The sequence below is a fragment of the Leuresthes tenuis genome, unplaced genomic scaffold, assembly GCF_036924035.1.
Source record: "Leuresthes tenuis unplaced genomic scaffold, fLeuTen1.0.hap1 SCAF_10, whole genome shotgun sequence".
Lineage (NCBI taxonomy): Eukaryota > Metazoa > Chordata > Actinopteri > Atheriniformes > Atherinopsidae > Leuresthes > Leuresthes tenuis.
This window is the reverse complement of record NW_027325364.1, coordinates 3,417,609-3,441,417: the sequence shown is the minus strand read 5'-3', so window position 1 is coordinate 3,441,417 and position 23,809 is coordinate 3,417,609. Positions and strand designations below refer to the sequence as shown.

At 40.7% G+C, this 23,809-nt stretch overlaps 1 protein-coding gene across 9 annotated transcripts in view; it reads left to right on the top strand.

The window, feature by feature from the left end:
* Positions 1–19,982, top strand: part of syngap1b (synaptic Ras GTPase activating protein 1b) — a 166,353-nt gene extending 146,371 nt beyond the window's left edge. For 6 of the 9 annotated variants that reach the window (XM_072393610.1, XM_072393603.1, XM_072393602.1 and 3 more), the window contains 2 exons: positions 261–333; positions 13,539–16,215. In XM_072393610.1, the coding sequence (XP_072249711.1) occupies positions 261–333; positions 13,539–13,847 (382 nt within the window). In that variant the 3' untranslated portion in view covers positions 13,848–16,215. Of the gene's footprint in view, positions 1–260; positions 334–3,704; positions 3,767–13,538 lie in introns of all 9 variants that reach the window. The other 3 variants (XM_072393604.1, XM_072393605.1, XM_072393606.1) reach the window with 3 other exon arrangements.
* Positions 19,983–23,809: the final 3,827 nt, after the last annotated feature.

Sequence of the window (23,809 nt, the reverse complement as noted above, 5' to 3'; positions counted from 1 at the left end):
GCCTCATAAAGCATGGCTTAGGTTACTGCTGCTCAGCACTAGCAATGGCTTCAAAGATTTTGCTGCTAATCAGGGTTAGGATTCAGATCTGAGATCCAGGTAACCAGCAACTTTGTCACAATGGTGTTGTTGGGCCACATGTTGGAGATGCACCTGCTCGACATCTTGTTAATCTGAAATTCATAATGCTCCCTCTCTTTCTGTCACCCCCTTCCCCCCTCTTTTTCCCCTCTCCCTCTCTCTTTGTTTCTGCTTCCAAGACTCATGGCTGTGGAGGATGAAATAAGGGGAGGACCCATTCTTGAGCCAAAAACCAGGATTTTCGCTGATCAGGTCTGTGAGACTGCTTCTTCTCTCGTCGAATCCGTACGGTGGCCCGTGCTTTCTGCTCTCCCCCTTCTCTTCTCCCCCCTGCTGTTGTTATGATGCTGTCTGCTGTGTGTATGTGGTCCCTCTGATTGGCTTGCCCTGTCCCTGACCTGTCCTCTGTGTTTGGGATTGAATGCCGACATAACGGGGAGCTTTGAAGATGAAAGGGTACTGCTGTTTGCATCCCTAAGCTCAAGCTACTGAGACTCTATCTGGGTTTGTGAGCATATCTGAGTCTGTGATGGTGTTGCCAGATGTGTAGTTGTTTCTGTTGAGTATGTTGGGGTTAAAACATCTCAAACCACATGAATAAGACTTGGGTTATTGAAAAACTGAGCCTCAGATCTTACTGTGCTGCGTGATGGTGGTGTGGCTGTATTTTCAGGAGCTTCCTTCTCTTTTCATTTCACGCTAAACCAGCCATGTTGCTCTCTTCCTGTCAAATTGAAACAGCCCACTTTAAAGCATGACTCATGCTGTAAATATAGGAAGTGTGTATGAGCAAATACTCGTATATCTATCGATGATGTGAATGCTTTTGTGTAGCTAAAATTGGAAGAGGTAATTGGCTAAATGTCTCACTCATTCTCACTGACTTGGACATCTGTTTGTGGTATTTGGGGCACATGGAAGAATAGAAGAAAGTGGCAATACCACCGTTTAAAAATGATACATTGAATTCAATTATTAGAATCAAACTACATTTTAGAGACTAAAATAACACATGCAAATAGTGAAAAATATATTGCAGAATCATCAGTGTTAGATTCATGTTTTAGAGTCTAAAATGGTGCAGGTTGTAAAGAAGAGGCTAACTGTAGTCAATGCAAAGTGGAGATGTTTGGTCCTAATGCACAGCAGCACGTTTGGAGGAAACCAAACACAGCATATCAGCACAAACACCTCATACCAGCTGTCAAGCACGGTGGTGGAGGGCTGATGATCTGGGCTGGTTCTGCAGCCACAGGACCTGGGCACCTTGCAGTCATTGAGTCCACCATGAACTCCTCTGGATACCAAAGTATTCTAGAGTCAAATGTGAGGCCATCTGTCCCACAGCTAAAGCTGGGCTGAAACTCTCTCTAACTTGTCCTTGTAAATGTAGATATTTACATTCTGTTGTACAGTTTTTGTTATTTCTGTACAAACAGGCTTAAAGAACTGGAAAAATGTGACGAGATAAGGAAATGACTTTGTTGCAGAGAGACCACTTTAATCTACATGCAGCTGGTGGCGCCTGAAGCTCACATAATCAGCTACAAGTGAGCATTTTGTGAAGCTGTTTTGTCAGAAAATACTTCTTAATTTAGTATTTTAGCTTCGGGCTTCTGTGTTCATCACCTTAGCACTTAAGATGAGTAGCCAGCTGAGTCCAGTGTGATGACACTAAGCTTTAATAGGTGAAGTTGTTGCTCACGCAGCAGCTGAGAGGGAGAAAGTAAATTAATAGGGAGTGAGAGGGGATGAGGCTTGATGTCGTTGTTTCCTCGGGCCACTGCTGCCAACTTCCAAAACGACACCAAACACCTAATTAGACCTTGCATAATAACACAGGTGCAGCATGCCGTATCCGATCCCAGCAGTATTATGATGCCTACAAAATAAGCAAACACTGCAAAGACTACCTGTTGGGTCTCAGTAAGGCCTGGTTGCAAAAACAGTCCATTTTTGCGGTAATTAACTGTAAATGGTTGTGTCAGCTGTAAAATCTTCAGTTGCAGATGCAGCACTTTCATTATTGTTGTCAACAACAAGGAAAACTATAATCCGTGTTTGAGCAAAACATTTTAAAAGATAAAGAAGATTAAGCATCTTATAAAATACCAACCGAACACTCTCCAACTCCCATCAAACTACAGCGTTAAGGCCTGTTTTGAAACGCCGGGCAGCTTCGGCTAAAGCCTTGCATTGCATTGGCTGCATATAACGCGCAGGTTTTAAAGTTTTAATGATGTATTCAGTGTAAGCACAGATTAAACATGCCAAAGTCCCAGAAGTCTGCACTTAGTGGGGGACGAAGGCGAGCCGAAGCTGCCTGCCCCGGCCTCTGGTTGGTGAGTCCCTTCAGGCCGACAGCAGTAACACATGACAACGCCTGCTGCCACATGACAACGCCTGCTGCCACATGACAACGATGATGCCAGCCTATAACATCTGAATGAAAAGACAGTTATTCTTGTTTTTGCTCAGATCTACACTAGTTAAAATATACTTATGATTGCCCTAAATGTTACACAGCAGAACTTTACCACATATAAACTGGATGTAAACAAAAACATAATGATAAATGTAAGCATATTAATGCAAATAATGAATTGTTAGTGATTATTTTTTGGCATTATTTCTGTTAACCTTCTGTTAATCTTTGGCTGAACATGACAGAGGCCCTGCGTAAAGAATCAGGATGTAAAATATGCTGCAAATTAGAGCAAAAACTATATCAAAACTTTACCAAGTAAGTGACATCAAATTATTATGTGAGATAATTATTGTCATTGTGTTGAAACTTGAAATGAAAATGAACTTTTCTACATTTACATTGGAACTGTCGGAGTGTCCCTTTGTTTGGATTTAGCTGAATTTTGAGCTAATTTCATGTTGCCACCAGCCATCGGTGCAGCATTTTTAACAGTTGCATGAATCACATCGTTCAAGATTTAAGTCATTCGTCTGCTTTCATCGTTGCAGCTTTGGGAGAGTTTGACTTTCTGTGTGTATGTTGAAGGTGGAAAATAATCATTTATCTGTTTTTTGCAAACAGGTTGATTCAAACTGTGTTTACTGTATGTTCAACTTTATAAAAGTGATACTTGCATGTTTGATATAAGCATGATTTTTACGCTGTCTTCTTACCTTTCTGAAGCAGGGAACATGCCAGATTCAGCTGTGACGACGATTAATCAGCTGTTTTCACATCCAGATGTCGTTTGGACTGCTTGATTTAATGCTCTTTTCTTTCTCGTTGTACATGCATGGTTGTTATTAATGATACACTGCATGGCATGCTGCTCTAATGCTTCCAGGCTGTTGGATGTCAGACGATGTTGTGTGTGTTCGTGTGCTGTTATATACAGTTTGTGTATATAAATGTTGGTTCTGAAGGGTTTTATCTGTGTTTGTGTGTCCTGGTTTCTGTTCACTTTGTGTCGTGCATTGTTTATGTATCGTTTGGGTGGCTGTTCCTCAACCCTCACTGGCCTTCTGAGTCCCTCCCCTCTTGCACACAAGCTTTCCCTCCTCCCTTTGTCCTCAGTTTTCTCCTCCCGCCTCCTGCTTTAAGCCTTCCTCTCCTTTCCTCTCCTCCTATGTTGATGAGATACGGTGATTTCTCTTAGGGGAGGCGTCAGTCCATCCTAGTGCAGCCCCGTCTTGCGCCTGTCCCACCCCGAATACCCAGGTAATAACCAAACCGGCAAACTCTCACACTTCATCCATCACTGCTGCCTCTTTTCCACTTCTATCGTTCTGTGTTCATCCTTGTCCATGAACAGCACCCTCTGAACTCACTGCAGGCCAACACAGGCTGACATTACGTTCTCTTTCTCAGGAAAAAAGAGGCCTGTCACAGAATGTTTGCAGAGAAGTTCCTGATTTATCTGAGGGGCACGCCGCTGTGTTAGAGCCACGACAAAATATTTGAAATATTCAAAGCTTTACTGAGACACAGCAGGTGGTGTTTATCTGAAGTCTGCACCGTAGTAGCCAATCAGTAAACTGCACATGCATAGGCAGAGCTTTGTGCCTTTAGCCAAGTATCCTTAATGTCAGAAGAGGCAGAAAATGTAACGTGCATGAATACATATTCAAACTCTCCGATTCTGATTTTATAAGAATCTAATTATTGTCTTTTGTTTTTTGTATTTTTTACCAAAAGTGGACTTTTACAATACATGTAAACACGTGGGTCTGACTTAATTCAGACTAAATAATAATAATAATGTTGGGAATTAGATTTCTATTAGACTGATGTTCAGTTCGACTTATCACAACAAATGTCATCTCAAAGCACTTCGAAGAAACAGTCAAATTCAAGCCAATTACTATTTGATTAATTTAATTTAATGCCAATTTAAAAAAAAGACAAAAAAAAACAACAGATCACATAAAAACCTCCTTTGGATTAGATCCCCTCCACGAGTATGTTCAACGCAACAGTGGAGAGGAAAACTGACTTTTAACCGAAATAAACCTCCAACAGAATCAGAACCAGGAAGGACTCCTATCTGAGAGGACAGGGAAGAGGGGACAACATGCACCATAGCACCAGGCCAGGGAGAAAGGCCAATGACAGCAATAATGTCATATGTATGTGGAGAGTAAAGAGAGCAGAGGGAGGAGAGGTGCATCATGGGAGCTCCCCCAGCAGTCTGGGCCTATAGCAGCAGAACTATGGGATGTTTCAGGGTCACCTGAGCCCTCCCTAACTATAAGCTTTATCACAAAGGAAAGTTTATAGCCTGATCTTAAAGGTAGAGAGGGCGTCTGCTTCCTGAAGCCAGACTGGTTCCCGCCTCAGGCTTTGACCTGAGGGAACAGAAGCACCCGGTGCAGAGAAGAAGAGGCTGGGCTGCGTTTAAGGAGCAAAAACAGTAAAACATATAGCACATCCGAAATGTACAGAGCTGTAAAGCTGTCTAATCCACCGTCCCGTCATGTTATCAGTTATCAAGTTACCAGCTAAATAAACAGTAAAAGCCCAAACTAACTCACTGCAATATATACACAATAGATAAATAATTTCCTCTTCCATGTTTGTAGGACAAGGACAGTAGTCCAACAAATAGCCGAGCTGTACATGTAAATGTAATGAGGTGTAATAAGGAGAAATTTAGTCTAAAACTGCTTTTTTTTCATGTTCTTGTCGTTCTGGGAGCGACGGTTGAATTATTTTCCCAATGTTAATGTCATAGTTTGTACACTTTAACCACTAATCTGTGAAATGTGAATGATTTTGTCAGCAAACATCCAACCGCTCCCATAAATTGTTGTTCTTTCTCTTCTGGAACTAGAAATTGCGCTGATAGAAGAAATGCTCTCAGATTCAGTGTAAATATTTGATGAATGAAGCAACATTTCGCTGTTATTCAGACTGGCACCTTTGATTGTCTGCTTCTCTCCGACCTCTTCTCGGGACAGGACACATTAGAGCTTCATCCTTTCCAAAAAAAAAGCATGAAAATTGCATTATGATGATGTTTTCTATGCTGAGTTTGATTTGCAAATGCAGAGAGGCAGCTTAGGTCGTGCTACGCCTATCGGGATGTTTGAAGATGTTTGTCAGCTGATTGAAGATCAAAATCCACCCTGCATAAAAAGTCCTCATTACTTTTATAGTTTGCTCACAATCACAGATGGTTAGAAGCTCAGAATAGATGATTATGGTTGGAAAAATCATGTCGTGTCACATGAAAGCAGCCATGGATGGTTGCACGGCTACATTTTGGAGATGAGGACACACATACCTGTCAAACAACTTATGGTGAGACGGGGCTGCCTGGTCTGAGGCTTAACCGTATTCAGACCTATTCACGATGCCAACTTCACTGGAAAAGCCATGTCAGGTTGGGTGGTGGTGTGATGACGGTAGGATCTGGCTGCAGATATTTCAAAAGTAAAAACTTGATTTATTTAAACAATCCAACAAAAAGCGCAGCTGAGCCGGTACACCAAAAAAAAAACTTGACTATAACTTAACTTTGACTAAAAACTTGGATCTTGCAAAGTGCATGAGGAAGCAAAGTGCACGAGGAAACAAAGTGCACGTGGAAACAAAGTGCATGAGGAAACCTGGACACTAAATACTGAGGAGGGCGATTGGTGATGGAGTGCAGCTGAGGGGAAAAGCGATGTGAGTGAACCTGATGGCAGGGCGAGAGAAACTAAGGAAAACATGACAAAAACTAAAGACGAAACAGGAATTTAACATAAGAAAACTAACAGACGTGACACTATAATCTGCATTCGTTAGTAATAGAGTTGTTAATCAGGTTTGAAATGGAAAGGCGGAAAGGAGAAAAGCAAAGGGATGTACTGAGAGATCTGATCACAGGGTCCTTACTCACTGTGGTCTTTCAAGCCATGACACCCAAAAAGGGTTCTGCTTGTAAATCATTATTACAACATAAAAAGTTAGATTTTTAAATCCCTGGAAGTTTAATCTTGTCAGTGCCTTTGGACAAATGTTTTCATTTAGTGCGACATCAAGGGGAAATGCCTTCTGGGCTGCAGGGAAATGCTTTGCTGTGGTCCTGTGATTAGTCACTGGGACAAATCGGTGGAAAGGCTTTTCTTCAGCTTATGTACCTGACATTTTAATTTCTATTCAGGCAAACAAGGGGTGTCTTTGATTTCTGTAATCAAATCTTCTTAAAGATATTATGTTATGCTTTTGCTTTAAAGAGAGCTGCAAGAGGATCAAGAAATGCTGCAGGAGAGCACAATTTGGAAATAAGCAACATTAAGACATGTAAGCATCCTCTAATGGAGCCTATATGATTTATCTTAATATAACTATTAGTGGTGCAACGGATCAATATCTTCGGTTCGGCACGCACGTGATCCGCGGATTGATTTATGAAGAAAAAAAAGTTCATGTTCAGTCCACTCACAGTGTGGTCGTGCGTGCGGAGGAGCTTGAACGCGCCGCGTCATTTAAGTCTCCTGTGTGGGGAAAAGAGGTTAGTGGATAAAACCGTGACGGTGTGTCGGCTCTGTGGCACAAAAAAGTCAAATGACAGAGGAAACACGTCAAGCATGGCCACGTGTTTGAAGCAACATCACCCCGGTTTCACTGACAGGAGTGAATAGAAGGCTGTTCAACAATCTCATATCACCGCGGCAATTATGCAGCCCCTTGTTGCACAATCCGACCGGTTAAAGCGTCACAAACGCTTTGGGGGAGTTTATAGGTGCAGACATGAGCCCAAGTTCGGTTAAAGGAAGGAAATAGGCCTTTTTATGTTGCACTTTAAGTTGTTTTTCATTAATTACGTTAAAAATAAGATATTATGCATTATTATACACATCAAGATGATTTTTTAAATATATTTTAATTTAATCATTTAAAAGTGTTAATAAACAAAAAGATCAAACTTATGTTTGACCATGAGTTTTTTGATCCGTTGCACCTCTAATAACTATCCATATGAACCAATTAATAAGCTAAATGTTTGCTTTTTAACACATCCTGGGGTTGAAGTTGTGGCATATGAGTGTAGCTGAAAGCCTGAATTAACAATGTTTGCCAATAAATCAGAAGTTTTGTCTTCACCAACTGCAGAAAAATATCTGTGAAGAGGATTTTAAAATTCCCTTTAGACTACATGACTATGTTGCAAGCTGACAAAACAAAAATGTACTGCAAGAAAAATGGTGCAAAATGTACTTTCAGAAGAAAAGGCTGACGCCGTATCGATGAGAAGTGCAGTTAACTACGTGCTTATCAGCTTATCTGCGAGCCGACTTAATATTAATGCGCTTTTCTCATGTTTAAAGTCTATTTATTCACAAATTAAAAATGTGATCGTATTATTGGATGTTTAATTGAAGCAACCTTGAAAAGTTTCTCACATTTAGTCAGTTTTTTAGCAATAAACATGAACACAATAAGCACACTCTACTTTAAAAGATAAGTAAGCCAGATAAGCTTCTGTGGTTCAAGAATCGTGATCTTTGCAAAGAAGCTGTTTGTGCGGGGCTCTGTCTTTAATTGTGGTGATAAACTGGGTTCATTTTATGGACCTGGGTTACTCACTGCAGTGATCCAGCCACAGAACGCAGTCACTGACCGGATCGTCTGAGTTCGCTGACCTCGTCTACTTAGCAGCAGCCAGAGGACTCGTCGTATTAATGCAGATTCGAATCATTAACCCGTGTGATTCAGGAACAAACCAGCTCTAATCTTTAAGGCCTTTGCACACCCGATCCGTCTTATTCGTCTGATATTGTTGCACTGATTTCCCCTTTTTTCACGTGGAAGAGATAACCTTTGGTTGTTTTTATTGTCACCTTCTCGACACAGTCTCTGTCCTATGAACTGGTAACTCTGGAAGTATTCTGTGACAGACCTCTAACAGCAGATTAATTGAATTATCTGAGACAGAATTACAATGATTTTATCTTATAATTACCACAGCAGCTTTAGCAAATCTCCATAGATGAAAACACCATTTCTTGTTCATACACAATTCACTCATAGACATTTGCAAATGGTTTTTAAGTCATGCATGGAGGCCCTCTGGATCTCTTTGCATTGACTCTATCGTAGTTAACCAAAGGATGTCATTGATTCCTTTGGTTTGCAGCTCTCAGGTGACGGCATTTATAAGATCCTATTTTTCATCGCATTGTTTCTGCCTTAAAAATCTAATACGCTGAAGATGATCTAAATTTTTTAAACTAAATTTATAGTATTGCAGCTGTATGAGTTTGGATCACAAACAGGATCTTTTTGTTTTCTTTTGTTGGTGTTTACAAAGATTCAAGAAAAGTAGGGAAATAGACGGTCAGCTGAAAGATTCTCGGGACATTTTGTGAACAATTTTGAGTGCAAAATTGTTATTTCCTGACAAAGTACTGAAAAAAGCAAATAAAAAGAGAATGCACACAAACTCAAGTCTCATTTGTGACATGAGACATTAAATGTCAATGATTTGGGCGTGTTTGCTGCACAAAAAGCTGGATGAAAACAGGCTCAAATATGGACCTTTGTGGTGTCTGTAGGTCGATCTGTGTTAATTCTCTTTTATTAAACTTTTTTTGCCCGTGAACACACCACATCTTTTATTGCCATCTTTTCCCCCGGCACATCAGCCCACATTTCAGTTCAGATTCCATCCCTCCCACCTCAGCTTCCGATAAAGAATGGGAATTATGTGAAATCTCCGTATCTGACCCAATCCTTCCCTGAAGAACACTGATTATTGTGCACAAGTTTGTGTGTTTTTGTGTCTTTCAGTGAGTCTGTGTTTTGATATTTGTGTGTTTGTGTATGTGTTTGGTACCTGATCATAATATATGTTTAAGTGGTGGCCTCGGCCAGCTGTTTCTGTGCGTCTGATGGTGTCCGACATGCATACTGTGTTGTTGTTGTTGTTGTTTTATCTTTCTGTTACTGTCAGAGCTAATCACTTGGCCAGCCAGTTAAAGTAAAACCACGTAGAGCTGATTAAGCCAACACCGACAGCAGGTTTTTATTTCAAACATGGAAAGATGTCAGTTTTGCTTTAGATATCCACCATCCCAATTGGAGTGACTGGAGATTGGAGGAGATGGGTAAGAAAAAGTGTGTGCAATATTTTCTTTGCATCATTATACACACCCAACATTTCAGTACTCCACTCAGTGTTCTGTGTTTCTGTCTCCAATACTGCAATTTTCATTGGCATAAAAAAAACAAAAATTATCACCAAGTTGTAATTGAATGCACCAAGTAATCAAACAACACAACCACAAAGAGTGAAGCAAGCTTGGTAAGTTTAAGAGGATGTCAGTAAACATTATGCCATGTCTTTGTTCAGCTGCTTGATTCCTGGGCTTAATAGACATGTGTATTGGTCTACACATGGATATTAAACAACACTGTTGGTTGTGTTTGAGAGTAACAAAACAAGTGTCAGTGAAGTCGTGTTACTGGCATCCTGTAACTGTTTGGAACTGCAGTAGATATTGTAGCTGTTCGTAGCACCAGTTAGCAGCTCAAAGTGTTTTCATTCACTCTGGTTCTGATTGAGAAGAGAAACGGCCCTTCAAAATTTGGGAGGAACTTTTTTTGTCTTTCATCTTTTCACATTTTCTTTCAAGTGAAATGGAAACACCTTCCACTCACAGTGGACGCACCCATTAGACTCAGCTTTTCCAGTGATAATTTGCTTTTTTGATCCTTTGAATCATTTTCTCTATAAGATCTCTGCTCCTTCCTGCCTCTTCCTTCTGCAGCTCTTCATTTCACTCACATTACAATATGTCATACCTCTTGTATGTAAGAGTTAAAGCAGTATATAATGCAAGCTCTTGTCCAAGCGCTTTTGAAAAGCTCTGCACTGGTGAATCAAAGTTATGATTAAAAGTCACCACACAGCAAAAAGATGTGTGGTGAGATGATAAATCATCCGTAATTATTTCAAGAGGCTCCCACCAGCAAACTGATGGAAAAACTCTTTCAAATTATTCATATTTTCACTCATATGTTTTCTTTCCCCACTGCACATCAGTGAGCAAGACTTGGATTGTTTTGCATGCAAATAGATCTTAAAGTTGACATGAAATGTTTAGCAGATTCTAACTTGCTCACACATAACCCCCTTTTAGACATGCACTGCTTCCCATTAATCTGATGGCAACTAAATGTGTCTGTGTCGTGTCTGAATGAGGTGCTGTTCCGTTCACAATGGCAGTCTTATTGGGTCATACCTAACATTCACCACCTGCTTTATAGATGCCTTAAGTGCAGCAGTCGCACACACAGGAGCTGTGGGCCTTACTTTGGCAGATGATCTAAACATAGCAATGCTAAAAGAACTGGGTCTGAGCTTCAGTCTGACAGAAGAGGCAGGACACACATATTTTATAGTGGTGAAGCAGACAGAGAACCCAGGTGAAGTAAGAAGAAGTAATTGTCCTCGAATTTGGATCACGAAAAGCAATCTTTTCCTGATTGATCCTATGCACCACGATATGTTTCTCACAACCACAGCGCTCTTCATTAGCTGATGTGAACTGTTATGGCAATATGTCAGAAAAGGTAAAAGCAGGTCTCTGTGGGACCTCATTACAGAGTTGTGTGCAGAACTAGGGGCAGTCGAAGAAGAGATGACCTGATAGTTTACCAACCGCCAAGAAAGACTGATGAAAACTGATCAAAGTTCAAAGGGGATCGTTGCTTTTGCTAAGAGCTGAAGAAGATTTTAGAGCCAGGCTCAAAAGAAAGTCATAAATCAAATCAAATTTCACAGGAGACCAAAGTGCTGTACAGAACATAAAACAAATACTGAAAGCAAAGTAAAACATATACCCAGAGACAGATTAAAACCACGTTAAAGCAAAAATCCTTTAACTGAATCCGTTATTTACTAACCTCGATCGACGAACAGCTAAAAGCAGCTGAAAGCAGCTTCTCAGAGGGTCTGAGGGGTTCTAGAGTAAGTTCAGAAATATATTAACATGTAAAGCTTTAAAAACACACAAAATCATTTTAAAATCAGTTCTATTTTTAATCAGGAGCCAGTGAAGGGAGGCAAGAACAGGGCTGAAACTTTTCCTGGTACCAGTTAGGAGTCTGGCTGCTGTATTCTGAACCAGCTCCTGACTGATGTTCAGGTACAAGCAGTTCCAATAATCCAGCCTGAAAGAACTGTCTTCAAGTCATTATCAGATTTTAGTTTATCCACGTTCACCAACTGGGACAGAAAAAAATAACTTTTTACCTCTGAATTTACTCAGAATCGGATATGACTCCCAAATTCTTGCCCTGGGGCTTAAAATTGAATGACAGTGACTCTAAGAGGCTGGGCTTCTTAATGTAATTACTTCCTTATAATATCCAACAGATCACACTTCCAACCAGCATTCTAGACAATTTGTGACACTTTTGTGACACTTTTTAATGTCACATTTTGTGTGTGAAGTTTACAGTAAATGTAGCATTCTTCCTAAGAGCAGTAATGTAGCTTTATTATGAGCATTTCTACTAATTAAGTCCAGTGAAACTAAACAAAGAGAGCAGAAACACACAACTACGACTTGAATTATAACTCTGAATTAAGAAATTGCATTATATAATTTAGTCCTTTTATTACACAATCACCAAATTATTGAAAAGTGCATTTATTAAATAAGTTTATTATAATCTTGTGACTGCCAGCGGTGGTTTTTTGCCCCCTGGATGTGCACAAATCCAGTAAAGTTTATACACGAGAGAACTTTGGTGTTAAATGGCAAACATCACCTGCACTTGGTGGTTATCTCATCACTGTGACAGATTTGTGTGAAAGAGGCCAGGAGGAACATTAACATAGAAGCAGCCGAGGTCTACTGTAACATTAACAAACCCACAGTCATCAAGCAAATATCTACATTTCCCGTGACTGAAAAGGTCTACATTTATGGTTCTTGTACCCCCAAGAGAGGCATGAGTCATAAATATGTGTTTTTCAGGGAAATTACAGAGCCAAATATACTTTAGTGTAGTTGAAGTGTAGTGCAGGACATACGGTGTATGAACATTTCATCAAGTGTGATTTCATGAGGACTTTGATAGAAATGATCAGTGTGGTTGTTTCTTTAATATTCAAATTTCTTTAAAGCTGTTAAACTTTCCCAAAATGCTCCAAGCCAGGGTGAACACACACGCAGCAGCTCATTGCCCCCTGATCAGTGTGTTTGGGTAGAGAGGTTTTGGTTGGTTATTGTGGCACAGGTTTGGCCTTCATGCTGACTCGCTTTTAGAATTTGGCGATGACCTCTATGTGGCTTTGCAGTTTTTGCATGCTGTAGTAAGTGCTGTTAGCTTGTAAAGTTCTTTAAGATAAGTTGAGCACATTAAAACTAAAATGTAGTCGTTTCTGATTATGCTTTGTGCTCACTGGTAGAGAATGACTCACCTGACTTCCTGACACCTGTCACACAACAAACACCCCTTGCTTCTCACCCCAAGAGGATCAGGATCCTGTGACCTCGAGAATTTTAAATCCCCCTCATCTCCTCTTTCTCTGTGCCCTTTTCCTGTGCTGCCATTTCTACTGGTGTTGGTCATGCATCAACCTCGTAACTCATTGGGCTCTTTCTCTCCTCTCTCTGTGTCTCCTCCTCCAATCCCCTGTTGTGTCTTTTATTTTCTGATCCCCACTTGCTTTTGCTTGGTCCATCGATTTTATGCGTGTTCATTCCAACTGTTCATTTCTATTTTTCAATGTTGATGTTTTACATTTCAAATCTCACACTTGTCTGGTGATTTTCCCTCTTTGTCTCTTTCCATTTGTGTCTGTCTCTTCGTACTTTCTCCCACCTCCTGATAATTTTTCCTGTACACGTGGTGTTATTTGCCTTGAATGGACATCTCCTTTTACAATTCCTCTCATCCCTCCCATCATTCATTGAATGGCCTCTTTCCTACGATCATCTCTCCCTGCTCCCACTCCTCTTTCCCCTCCCCTCTTTCTCTATCTCGCTAGGAGGACCAGCTTTCCTCCCTGGGTTCAGCAGACCCCGGTGTGAAAACTGAAGGTGGAGGGGGAGGAGGAGGAGAAGAAGGAGCGGTAACCAACGATCAAGACCTCAGAGTCTCTTCCTCTGGCATTTCCTCTGATACCTCGCCCCACAATGGAATCCTCCCCCAAACTATAGACCCTCCCTCCCTACCATCTCCTCATCAACATCCTAGTCAAAATGGAGAGCTCTGTGGCAACCGAACATCCTCCCCCATGACAAGCTCACAGGCAACTGGAACCACGGCAACAGCAACTACAGGCATAGCAGAATAAGGGGGAGTAGGTCAAACACAACACTGAGCCAAATCAGAGAGAGACGACACAAAGGAAACCACTGTCACCATTTTTTTCCCTTTTTAACAACAAAAGAAATATGTATCTTTATTGCTCGGGCAAGAGAGAGAAGAACACTGTGTGGGAGATGAATATGAGTCATACAGCAACTGTACAGTGCAAAACACATGAACACGGTACAAAAAAGGGCTCTTTAATGGACACTTGTTCTCGTGACGCTCACATGGAGCTTCAGATAGTATCAGTCTTGCAGGACAAGATAATGATACCTTACAAAGCATTAGACGTACAAACCAAGCCGATATGTGAACACCTGCTCTGTTAACTCATTGCCTGTTGTTGACTCCATGATCTAAAGATCAAGTACTATAGAATGTCTTGCATCCCAAAGACTTCATAGTAGTCATTAACATGGGCCATAAAAAAGCTTATAGTAACCCTCGACTCCAATGGATGTAGACGCATCGATATACCTATTCTGAACATGCCAGGCTGCAGTCCGTTAGGTAGAGATGTGGCGACGCAGTCTGGCTTTCCTAGTGCCTTTGGGTGTTTTTCAACAGGGTTTTCCAATAGAGATAACACATGGAGATCAATGTTACCGACGTTAGGAAGAGAAATAACATATGGGCTGAAAGCAAAGACACAATACTGAGTGTCGCAGTGGAACTTCCTTCTTTCCTCAATCTAAGGGACTACTTTTCGGACTGAGCTCATGCAGTTTTTCTCTTCTCAATCTCAGAACCGATATGTGATAAACTGGTGCTAAACAGAAACAAATGGTGCCATTTTCCAAGTCAGCTGTCTGTGTGTCCGCCATAGCACTGCCTCTGTCATGACTGTCTTTTCTCTTTGTTTTTGACAGGACATCCCCCTTTCCAATATGTTCTCTATGTGTCTCTGTGTTTGTACTTTTGTGCATCTTGTTGTTTCATGTCTACTGGGGTTGTTGGGTTTTCCATGTCCAGAGCACTCCTTCAATCTCTGGTTCTATTTACAGTGAAGAAAAGCAGCTCCCAGGCTCTAAATAGATCGGAATCTGTTTCTACCTATTTTTAATGGCCGTGACTCACTGATAATTTAAGATTTAGAGCGTAGAATTAATTCATTTTAATAAAATTATGCAAGAAGTTTATAGAATTTTTATTTTTTTGGATTAGAAGAGTAGGTCCTGTGCCGTGCTGAAGACAATTTTTTCAGTTTTTCTTATGAAAACCTCTGTTTTAAGTGCAGATAAACACAAATAAAAGGTCAGTTGTTGTTCAGGTATATTTACACTTTTGGGCATGCAATACAATTTACCGTATTTTCCAGAGTAATGTAAAAAAAAGGAACATATTAACAATTTAAGTTTGCATAGGATTAGATCAAGTGCCTGGGATAGTGTCTCCTTTGGCCAAGTCAGCACCTTTTAAAGAATATTTAATACCTGCAATCCTCAAAAACGTACAGATTAGAGTATACCGTCAGGAGAACAGTTTTATACATCATTAGTATGAATCAGAAGGAGCCATTAAGTTGCAATAACAAATTTAGAAATATCATTTGATGCGTTTGTTGAATTAACCCTTCAGTTGCTCATGTGTTAGATGCTGAAAATGTTTGTTATGTGCATTCATTATCCTTCATTCTGTGTATGAATCCTCTGTTTTAGGGTTTGTGTGTGTGTTTTTTGTGTGTGTCTGCCTCACAAAAGGGTGTTGCAACAACTCGGCTTGTATTGATGTGCAGGTTGAAACGAGAGGAGTTGTGTTAGCTGTGAGTTCCTCTGTAGACACTTTAGTTATTTTGCCTTGTCAAGGGTCAAAATGGTCAATAACAGCTTTGTTTAGATTAGATTTATAGTTCTGATTAATGTTTAACTGTTTAACCATCAAATGTTGATAATGCTATCAGTCTTAACACAGGGACAGATTGTCTGTTTAGACATCATGTAGGGCTACTTATTCCTTCTTCTGAAATTGACCTGTGTGTCGAGTGTTGGATTCAAAGCCGACTGATCCGTCGGATGATGGGTGATTGAGAGATTAACATAGCTGTGAAAATACCTCTGTGACTCAGGTAAACAAGCAGTTGCCTCAGAGCTGAACACACACAATAAAACAATAGAAATAATAAAAAAAAAGACGAGTCCAGCTTTGGAGAGACTGCAGACATGCAGATACTCGCTCAACAGCTATGCTTTAACGGCACCTGATCAAGCACCCTCCCCCGTTTCTTCTCTCTCTCTGTCTCCCCTTTTTTTCTCCCCTTAGCCACTCTCAAAGCTTCATGGAGGACAATGTGGAACGTAATTGGCTGATGCATCAACGGCAGTCTTCAGGTTGGCATGGCCATATGTCCAGAGCCCTCTCTCGTGACGCGATTGGCTGACAAAGGGAGAACTTGGGGCATTGGTCCCATTCTCTTTGCTCAAAGGATGGTGCCGAGCCCCAGCGGACCATGTGAGGAAATGCTGGGGATATTTTTTCACTTTACTTGGGCCCTCTCTCTCTGATTTGATAAAGGAGTTTTTTTTAAATGTGTTTGACGCCTCGTTGTTGGATTTACACTTTACTTATAAAAGGCGGGCTGGGCATATATTGGTGTTTGTTAGCCTGCCGAGCATGCAAAGAACAGCTATGCAGTGTGATCAATTCGCAGAATAAAGGAACACAAAGGCCAAGGACAGCATGATGCTCAAACTGAGAGAGATCGGTGTTAGATGTATTTCAAAGGTGCTTGACTTCTCTTAAAATGTCAGTCCGAGCTGATTTACTTTTAAAGCATTTATTTCCCTCTCTCTCTCTCTCTCTAGCTTTTAGTCTTTTCAAATTACCCTTTGATCTTAATTCATTTATTCATGTAGGATTAAACGCATTATTTAAGCACTCACTTTATCTCTTTCTTGATTCTTAGCTTTTGCGTTGGACTCTTTTTCAGACTTTGGTTTTAAACTAAATATGCACAGCCTAATTCAAAAACTGCTTCGGAAAAAAAACTCTTGCTTCAATGAAGACTTTGAAAAACTGGACCGAATGTTGTTCTTTATATTTCTATGATGACACTGATTATTCTTACAATAGTATTTAAAAAGAACTCTTCATCTGAAATCTTCCAGAGAAGATATTTATTTCTTCAAATAGATAGACACCTCTATCTAATGGAGTGATCCATTTTATATGAACCGAGTTTTCTAAGACAATCTTGTGGAGAGAAGCATAGCCCCAAAGGACTGAGGGACAAACTTGTGTTTTACCTACTCCTCCTACAAGAGTTTGCACGTTGCTGTGACCCGCCCCCTCCCGCCTCTTGGTTATTATCAATTAGAAAACGAAAGCAAACGAATAATAAGACGTGAGCGGATCTTTCTCCTCTTACAATCGCCATGGAGCTCTCCATTGACGGACGATGCAGAAGTGGTTGGATCAGGACATTCTTACACCTGTCGTTTTGTACTCCACTTTGACTATCTGTGTGTAGAGTTTTAACCAAGCAGGGGATGAAGTTGTGGTTTCAGTGTGGCTGCATTTTAGTAAAACTCATTTATTTCTACGCATGGACTCCACTGACACCAGTCTGAGTTGAGATTCCTGCCATTTCTGACTGAAACGAGTACAGAGAGAGACATGTTAGAGGTCCCACTGAATGGAGTGAATGTGTTTGTATATACGTGTGTGTTCTGGATAAATCTTTGTGTATATACTGGATATATGTGTATATATGGTATGTCTATGTGTACATACAGTTTGTTTGTATATGCAGAGTGTACAGTTATTTTTCCTCTAATGTTTCTCTCTCTTTCTATGACTAGGTCTTCTCAAATTACCAATACTGAGGCATGGAAAGGTTTTTACATGAACTGACAGCTATCAGAGGCACTTTCTGTGCAGACTTACAATATCAGAAGGGTCTGTCACTTAGCTGCATTCTTGAAGCTCTCAAACAAGAAGCAAACCATGTAATCTTAAGCTTGCACTCATTTTCTGACCAACTAAAAAGCTTTTCTAAGTAGATTTGGGTGACCAAGCAATGTTTGTATATAATATAGACTAAGACCCTTTTTGTTCCCCCCCACAAACCTCCATTTGCATTTCTTTTTTGAGTTCTTGCGTATCATTTTGGATCCTATGATATATGTTTGCAATGGTTGTCATTCAGAGTTATATATTTATTCTGACAACCCTTATATATTCCTTGAAATTTTGCTCCCCAAATTCTGCCTCTCATGGAACCGTCAAACTGTTTTAAGCAGGTAAACTGGCGAATGCTTCCATGAAAGTATACTGTCATTACTTAACATTGCTTGTTTTTGTATAGGTCCTTACAAATTAAGTGTGCCTCCCCCTTATACTCTTACTAACCTTAGATCCACTCTCTCTGCTGGTCACTCATCCTCATACTCCTTAAACAAGCCATAGTCCCCGTACCCCCCAAATCTCCTCTATTGTTGTTTTGACAGGACAGACATTTGGGGATTTTGTGTATATTAATGGAAGAGTGGTGTTGAAGAGTGTATTGCAGTTGTATATGGATTTGTTATGAATGTGGATATTCTGATCATTGAATTATTATTGTAATAATTATAATAATTATTGCCTCTTTGATTTTGTTGATTGATTCCTTTGATGCGTTTGATGAAGATGCCATTGTTCTTTTCTTTTCTTTTCTTTTCTTTTATTTGAATACACCGGAATTTATATTTTTCGGGTGGGTGAAACTGGAGATAGAAATACATAAATAAATGAATAAATAAAAAAAAAATCATTCAATTCTTAATGTTTTGTGTGTTTGCTTTTAAAGCATCCATCCATTTCAGATCAAAGGGGTTTGCCTGGTGATATTCTGTATTATCTTTAGTTAGTAAATCTAAAGACGACACCAAATTCTGTGATTACCACGTCACCATATCTGAATCGTGTTGTATCTCATGCTTCTTGGCTGTGGAGCACCATTGACAAACACACAAAAGACCACCGTGTTGTGCTGGATGACGTGTTCCGCAAACACGACAGTCAATCCCAGATTCATTACGCCGTCCAGCTGTGGGAAATAGTCATTAGTGCTCTGATATGTGGTAATCCCCCGCTGAAAAGAGTCCCAAACAAAAACATAATTGACTTTTATTTCAGTCACATCACTGCTTTGGGTAATTTTCCTTTTTTTTCCCTTGTTTTTTTAAATGTAAAATGATGTTTGTGTCACATTTTCAAACATTATTCATCAATATCTTCATAGGATGCCAGTGTTATTGATGCTGCCTCAGCCAAGCTAGGGAAGTTAGAAAACTGATCGATTGACTAACTTTTTGGTTTGGTCTTCTCGTGGCATTTGATGAAACTAAAATGTAAAATGTATTGTGCTTTGTACGTTGAATTGAATGAAAGACAACTTCAGTTTTGCCCAGAAGCTTTGTTTGGTCACTCCCTTGAATAGAGCATGGTTACGAATTAAGACTGGTCTCATAATTGATCACCCTTTTGAGTATGTTTCAAATAAACTGATTAATTATTTAGAATTTGAATGAAACTAAAAATGGCATCTTTGAAAACACTGTTTTGTCAAATGAAAACTCAAGATCAAACATATTTACAACAGTAACGGTTTACAATCGTGTACAACACAGAGAAATAGAAAAAGACATGTTATCCAAAATGATCAAGACATTATCTGTCATTTGTGCCATTTGTTAGTTTCTTTAAATGTTTAGAGCAGGAATCGGTGAACTGAAGAAGAAGCTGGAATTTGACATTTTGAACCAATTAAACTTGCAGATCCCTCCTTGTCCCTCTCTGCTGAGCTTCAGCTTTGAATCAAAAGCCCCTCCAAGGGATGGGCAGACTTGTAGCCATGGCAACTGAAGAAGTGGCAGCAGGTGCTTCTCAAAGTCAAGGAATGATCCTTTACAGCTACATTTCCAGGATGCCACTTCATAAAATCTTGCTTAAGGACTTTTGTGATGTCAAGGATCCCTGGGGGGACTTTTTCATCTTCATTCAATGAAATTCAAAAGAGGCTTCACTGTATCCTCTGTGTTTTCAAAGTACCCACAATCCTTTGTTCACATCCATAGATGGTGCATATGGAAGATGGATTGAGGTTGGCACAAATGCAATAAAATATTTTACTTGTTCATTTCCACTGTATTGGTTTTCAATCACACGGCAGCAAAGTATTAATTTTCTGTATAAAGGTTGTGGTGTAAGTTCACCGGGCCCTTATAGTAATAAAATATGAAGAAAATGCTTACGCAAATTAAAGCTGGAAAGAACACATAATGGGGCCATGGAAAGTACCAAAGTTTAGCTCTGTGTAATGTCGAGTCAGGCATTAACGTCATGGAAAAGTACCAAGGTTCACACTGTGTAGTGTCGAATCATGCATTAATGCCATGAATGGTACCAAGGTATGGCCACGTCAAGCAGTAATACAATGTACATGTTATCAAGATAGTAAACAGGAGATATGGATGTAGAGGGGAGGTCAGGAGTAATGGGAAGGACTATTACATGAATAAAGGTTTTAAAAAAGACAGGACAAAGGGCCCTGCCACAGGTAAACTAAGTAATTAAGACATAACGGTGGAAGATTAGGGAAAACACGCCATACGAAAGGAGGGGCCCCGGGGAGGAGCATCCGCAGGCCCAACTTGTATAAAAAGGGGAACCTTCAGAAGAGATTTCAGACTTAGCCTGGGCTACTTCTCATGTATGGTCGAATTGTAACTCTGCAATAAACCATCATTGGACCGCGAACCAGCTGAATCTGTCTCATCTTTGATGCTTCGTGACTTCTCATCTTTAACTACTGAGTATAGCATAATAGGTAAATTGAACTCCAAAAAGTCACAACAATTGGCGAGCCAGCTTTCCAGGAGGAAGTGACGACACCGGAAGGCCACGGGCGCTGGTTGGAGGCCAGGAACCCCAAAGGGCCCACATATCCACCAAGAACAGGTGAGATACCAATTCTTTTATTTTTCCAAATTCATGGGGATCCAGCCTCCACCTAAGCTCCAGTGGTCAGAAGGTACTAATACACTATCCTAAACAACCTAGTACGAGCAGAATAACAGCTGGTGATCGGTCCACGTGTGAATGATTGTGTGAAAATACGACAAGTGTGGAATGGATAAACTCCAACAATGCATATTTAACCTATTGATTTGTTTGTGGGCTGTTATGTCACTTACAGGTCTTGGAGTTGTAAGTTATGTGCTGGTAAAGTATATGAAGGGTGAAGAAGGAAGGTTTAATCAGACAGCCCCATTGACTGTCTGATCAAGAAGGTCGCAGTAAGTCAGTAAAGAAAGCAACAAGAAACTGAGTTGAAACTTTGAAGGACGATCGTGTTTTTTGTCTATGTTGTTGATTAAATAATTGTATTGGTGACTAAGATGCTAAGGTAAAGCATAAGGATAAAGTACCGCCTGTGGAGACGTCAACCACCGTGCCTTCTCGAGGGGTGGTCCAAGGCAGGGAAAAACTGTAGAAAACAGTAAAGTACAGCGAGTACAAAAAAGTAACTGTTGAAGGAATAGTCTTGCAGTTAACAAAAGGATTGATATTGTTCAAAAGAAGTGTTGTAAAATGTACTTATGTTATTGTTAATGTGTAAGAGATTAACAAAAGGTAAAAAGTATAATTGGAACAGTTGTTAAAAGTGCCAACCAGGCATATAATATAGGTGAAAGGGTGTCCATGTTGTAAGCATGGTGCATAAGCCTAAATAAATAAGATATGATCACCAGAAACATTGTAGTGTGACGAATAACACACGACAGGTGATATCATCTCTAAAGAAATTCCAATTAAGCATAAAGCAGTTAAAATAATTATTAGTAAAGTGACAAAAAAGTGTAACAAAAAAATTGGGAAACACTAAAGTGCACATATCAGCTCTGCATTGAATAGAGTGGGGGCAGTGGGCAAGAAAACAGGTGTAATAAAAGACAAGATAATAAGTGGCCACACTACCCCGGGGACTGCTGTGAACTGCCATAAAACATGGGAGCCAACAAAAGTAAACAGAAAAATGAGATAACACCTGCAAAATTAGTCATGGTTACTCATCCAACAAACGGACGCAAAATTCTCAAATGTATGAAAAGTTGGCACAGGATGACATCTGGTAAAAATCGATGGCCTCTAGAAGGCAGTTTTAATCCAAGGTGCTGTGATGAGGTGGAGGAAGAATTAAGAAATAAGGACAAAAGGTATGATGTGACACACATGAAGAAAAAACGGAAGAATGCTGAGCAGAGAGACATCCTGCAGTATTTTAGAGTAGAAGCCAGCAGAAACCCCATAATAAATAAAAACACAGGCCCCAGACCACCACCTTACAACCCTGGTAGAGTGGGACAATTTGTGCAGCTAGGGCAGAACAAAGCAGGGGGAGTAATTACAGGAACAATAAAGATTACAGTAGACGAGGAAGAGGAAGAAGAAGAAGATAGGCCACCCAGACATAGGGAGGCAGGTGCCTCATCATCATCTCGTCACTACTCAGAAGATAGGCCATACAGGCATAGGGAGGCAAATGGATCATCATCTTACTGGCATGCAGATGAGGGAACACATAAGAAAGCAACACACAAGACACAGAGGGAAGTAGACGTGGCGGCAGAACCTAAGAAAACAGGATCTGGGAAGGATGGGGGCAAATGGAAAAAGAAAATAATGTCGGAAGACGAAGAAGACCAAGCAATGGTTGAACAGCTAGTAACAGAGAGTCAACAGGGCGCGACCGGGGCAATACTGGAAAGGTCAGAAGTACAGGAAAAGGAAGAGGGATCAGAGCACTCGATTGGCAAAGGTGGGGCCGGGGGCTCACAGGATGAAGAGTTAGAAATATCAGAAGACGAAGAAGGTGAAGGCGGGGAATACGAAAAGGAACGTGAGAACCTGACAAGTCAGCAAGGGTGCGGTGGAGAATGTTCGCCACCCCCACGCTCTAAGTTCAAAGAAACAACTTATGATCTCGACTTAATGATGGAGGCAGGAAACAAAAGGGAGAGGAGGGAGTTACGCAGCTCCAAACGAATACCTCAGCAGAACTCACAGCGACAACCCTCCCCTGGAATGTACCCGCTGCTGGCCAAAGGACCCAATAACAACTTCAGGTATGTGCCATGGTCATTTATGGATATGATGACACTTGCAAGTAAACTAACTCCTTTGACAGACGGAGCTGATAAATGGATCGAGAAGCTTGAAGAACTCACTGGAGGACTTAAGCTGGCGGGTGGCGACATCAAGGCACTACTGACAAAGACAGCAGGACAAGCAGCCACCACAGAAGTATTCAGGATGGCTGGATATATCAGGTTGGCTACCACACACAAATATGATGCTATAACCTTCGACCTGATACGACCAGAAGTGTGGCGGGCCCTGCGAGAGAAGTACCCTTCACGCATGGATCCAGCTAAATTGGAGAAAGAATGTTTGAAGGATAGTGACAGCCCGTCACAGTTCTTGCATAACTATCAGAGAATGTGGAAGGCGGAGACGGGAAGTGAGTGGGACAGCAATGAATCAACAAAAGCTCTGTTTATGTTGTATGTGAAAAATGCCATGCCAAAAGAAGTACAAGATAAGTTGAATGCGGTGGTGGGGTTGATGAAAATGGACTGGCCGGTGTTCTCTGAGCATATAATACACTATGTGAAGACACACAGGGCTGAAAAACAGGCCCTGGATGATCAGAGTAAGATGCTGGCTAATAAACTGACTCAGCTGCAGATAGGTGAACTGGCAAAGCAGAAGAAGGAAAGGGAGAGACCAAAGCCTCAAGCAGCTGTAAGTGTGGCCACTCCAGTGGAGGGAGGACCAACAGAAGGAGGGGTAATGCAAGCACCAGTTATCACACCCACCATGTCATCACCTCATGTTCAACAAACATCTGCTGTGCCTAATGTTTACCCCACAGCTCCACCGGCAGGTCAACTCCAGAATCAG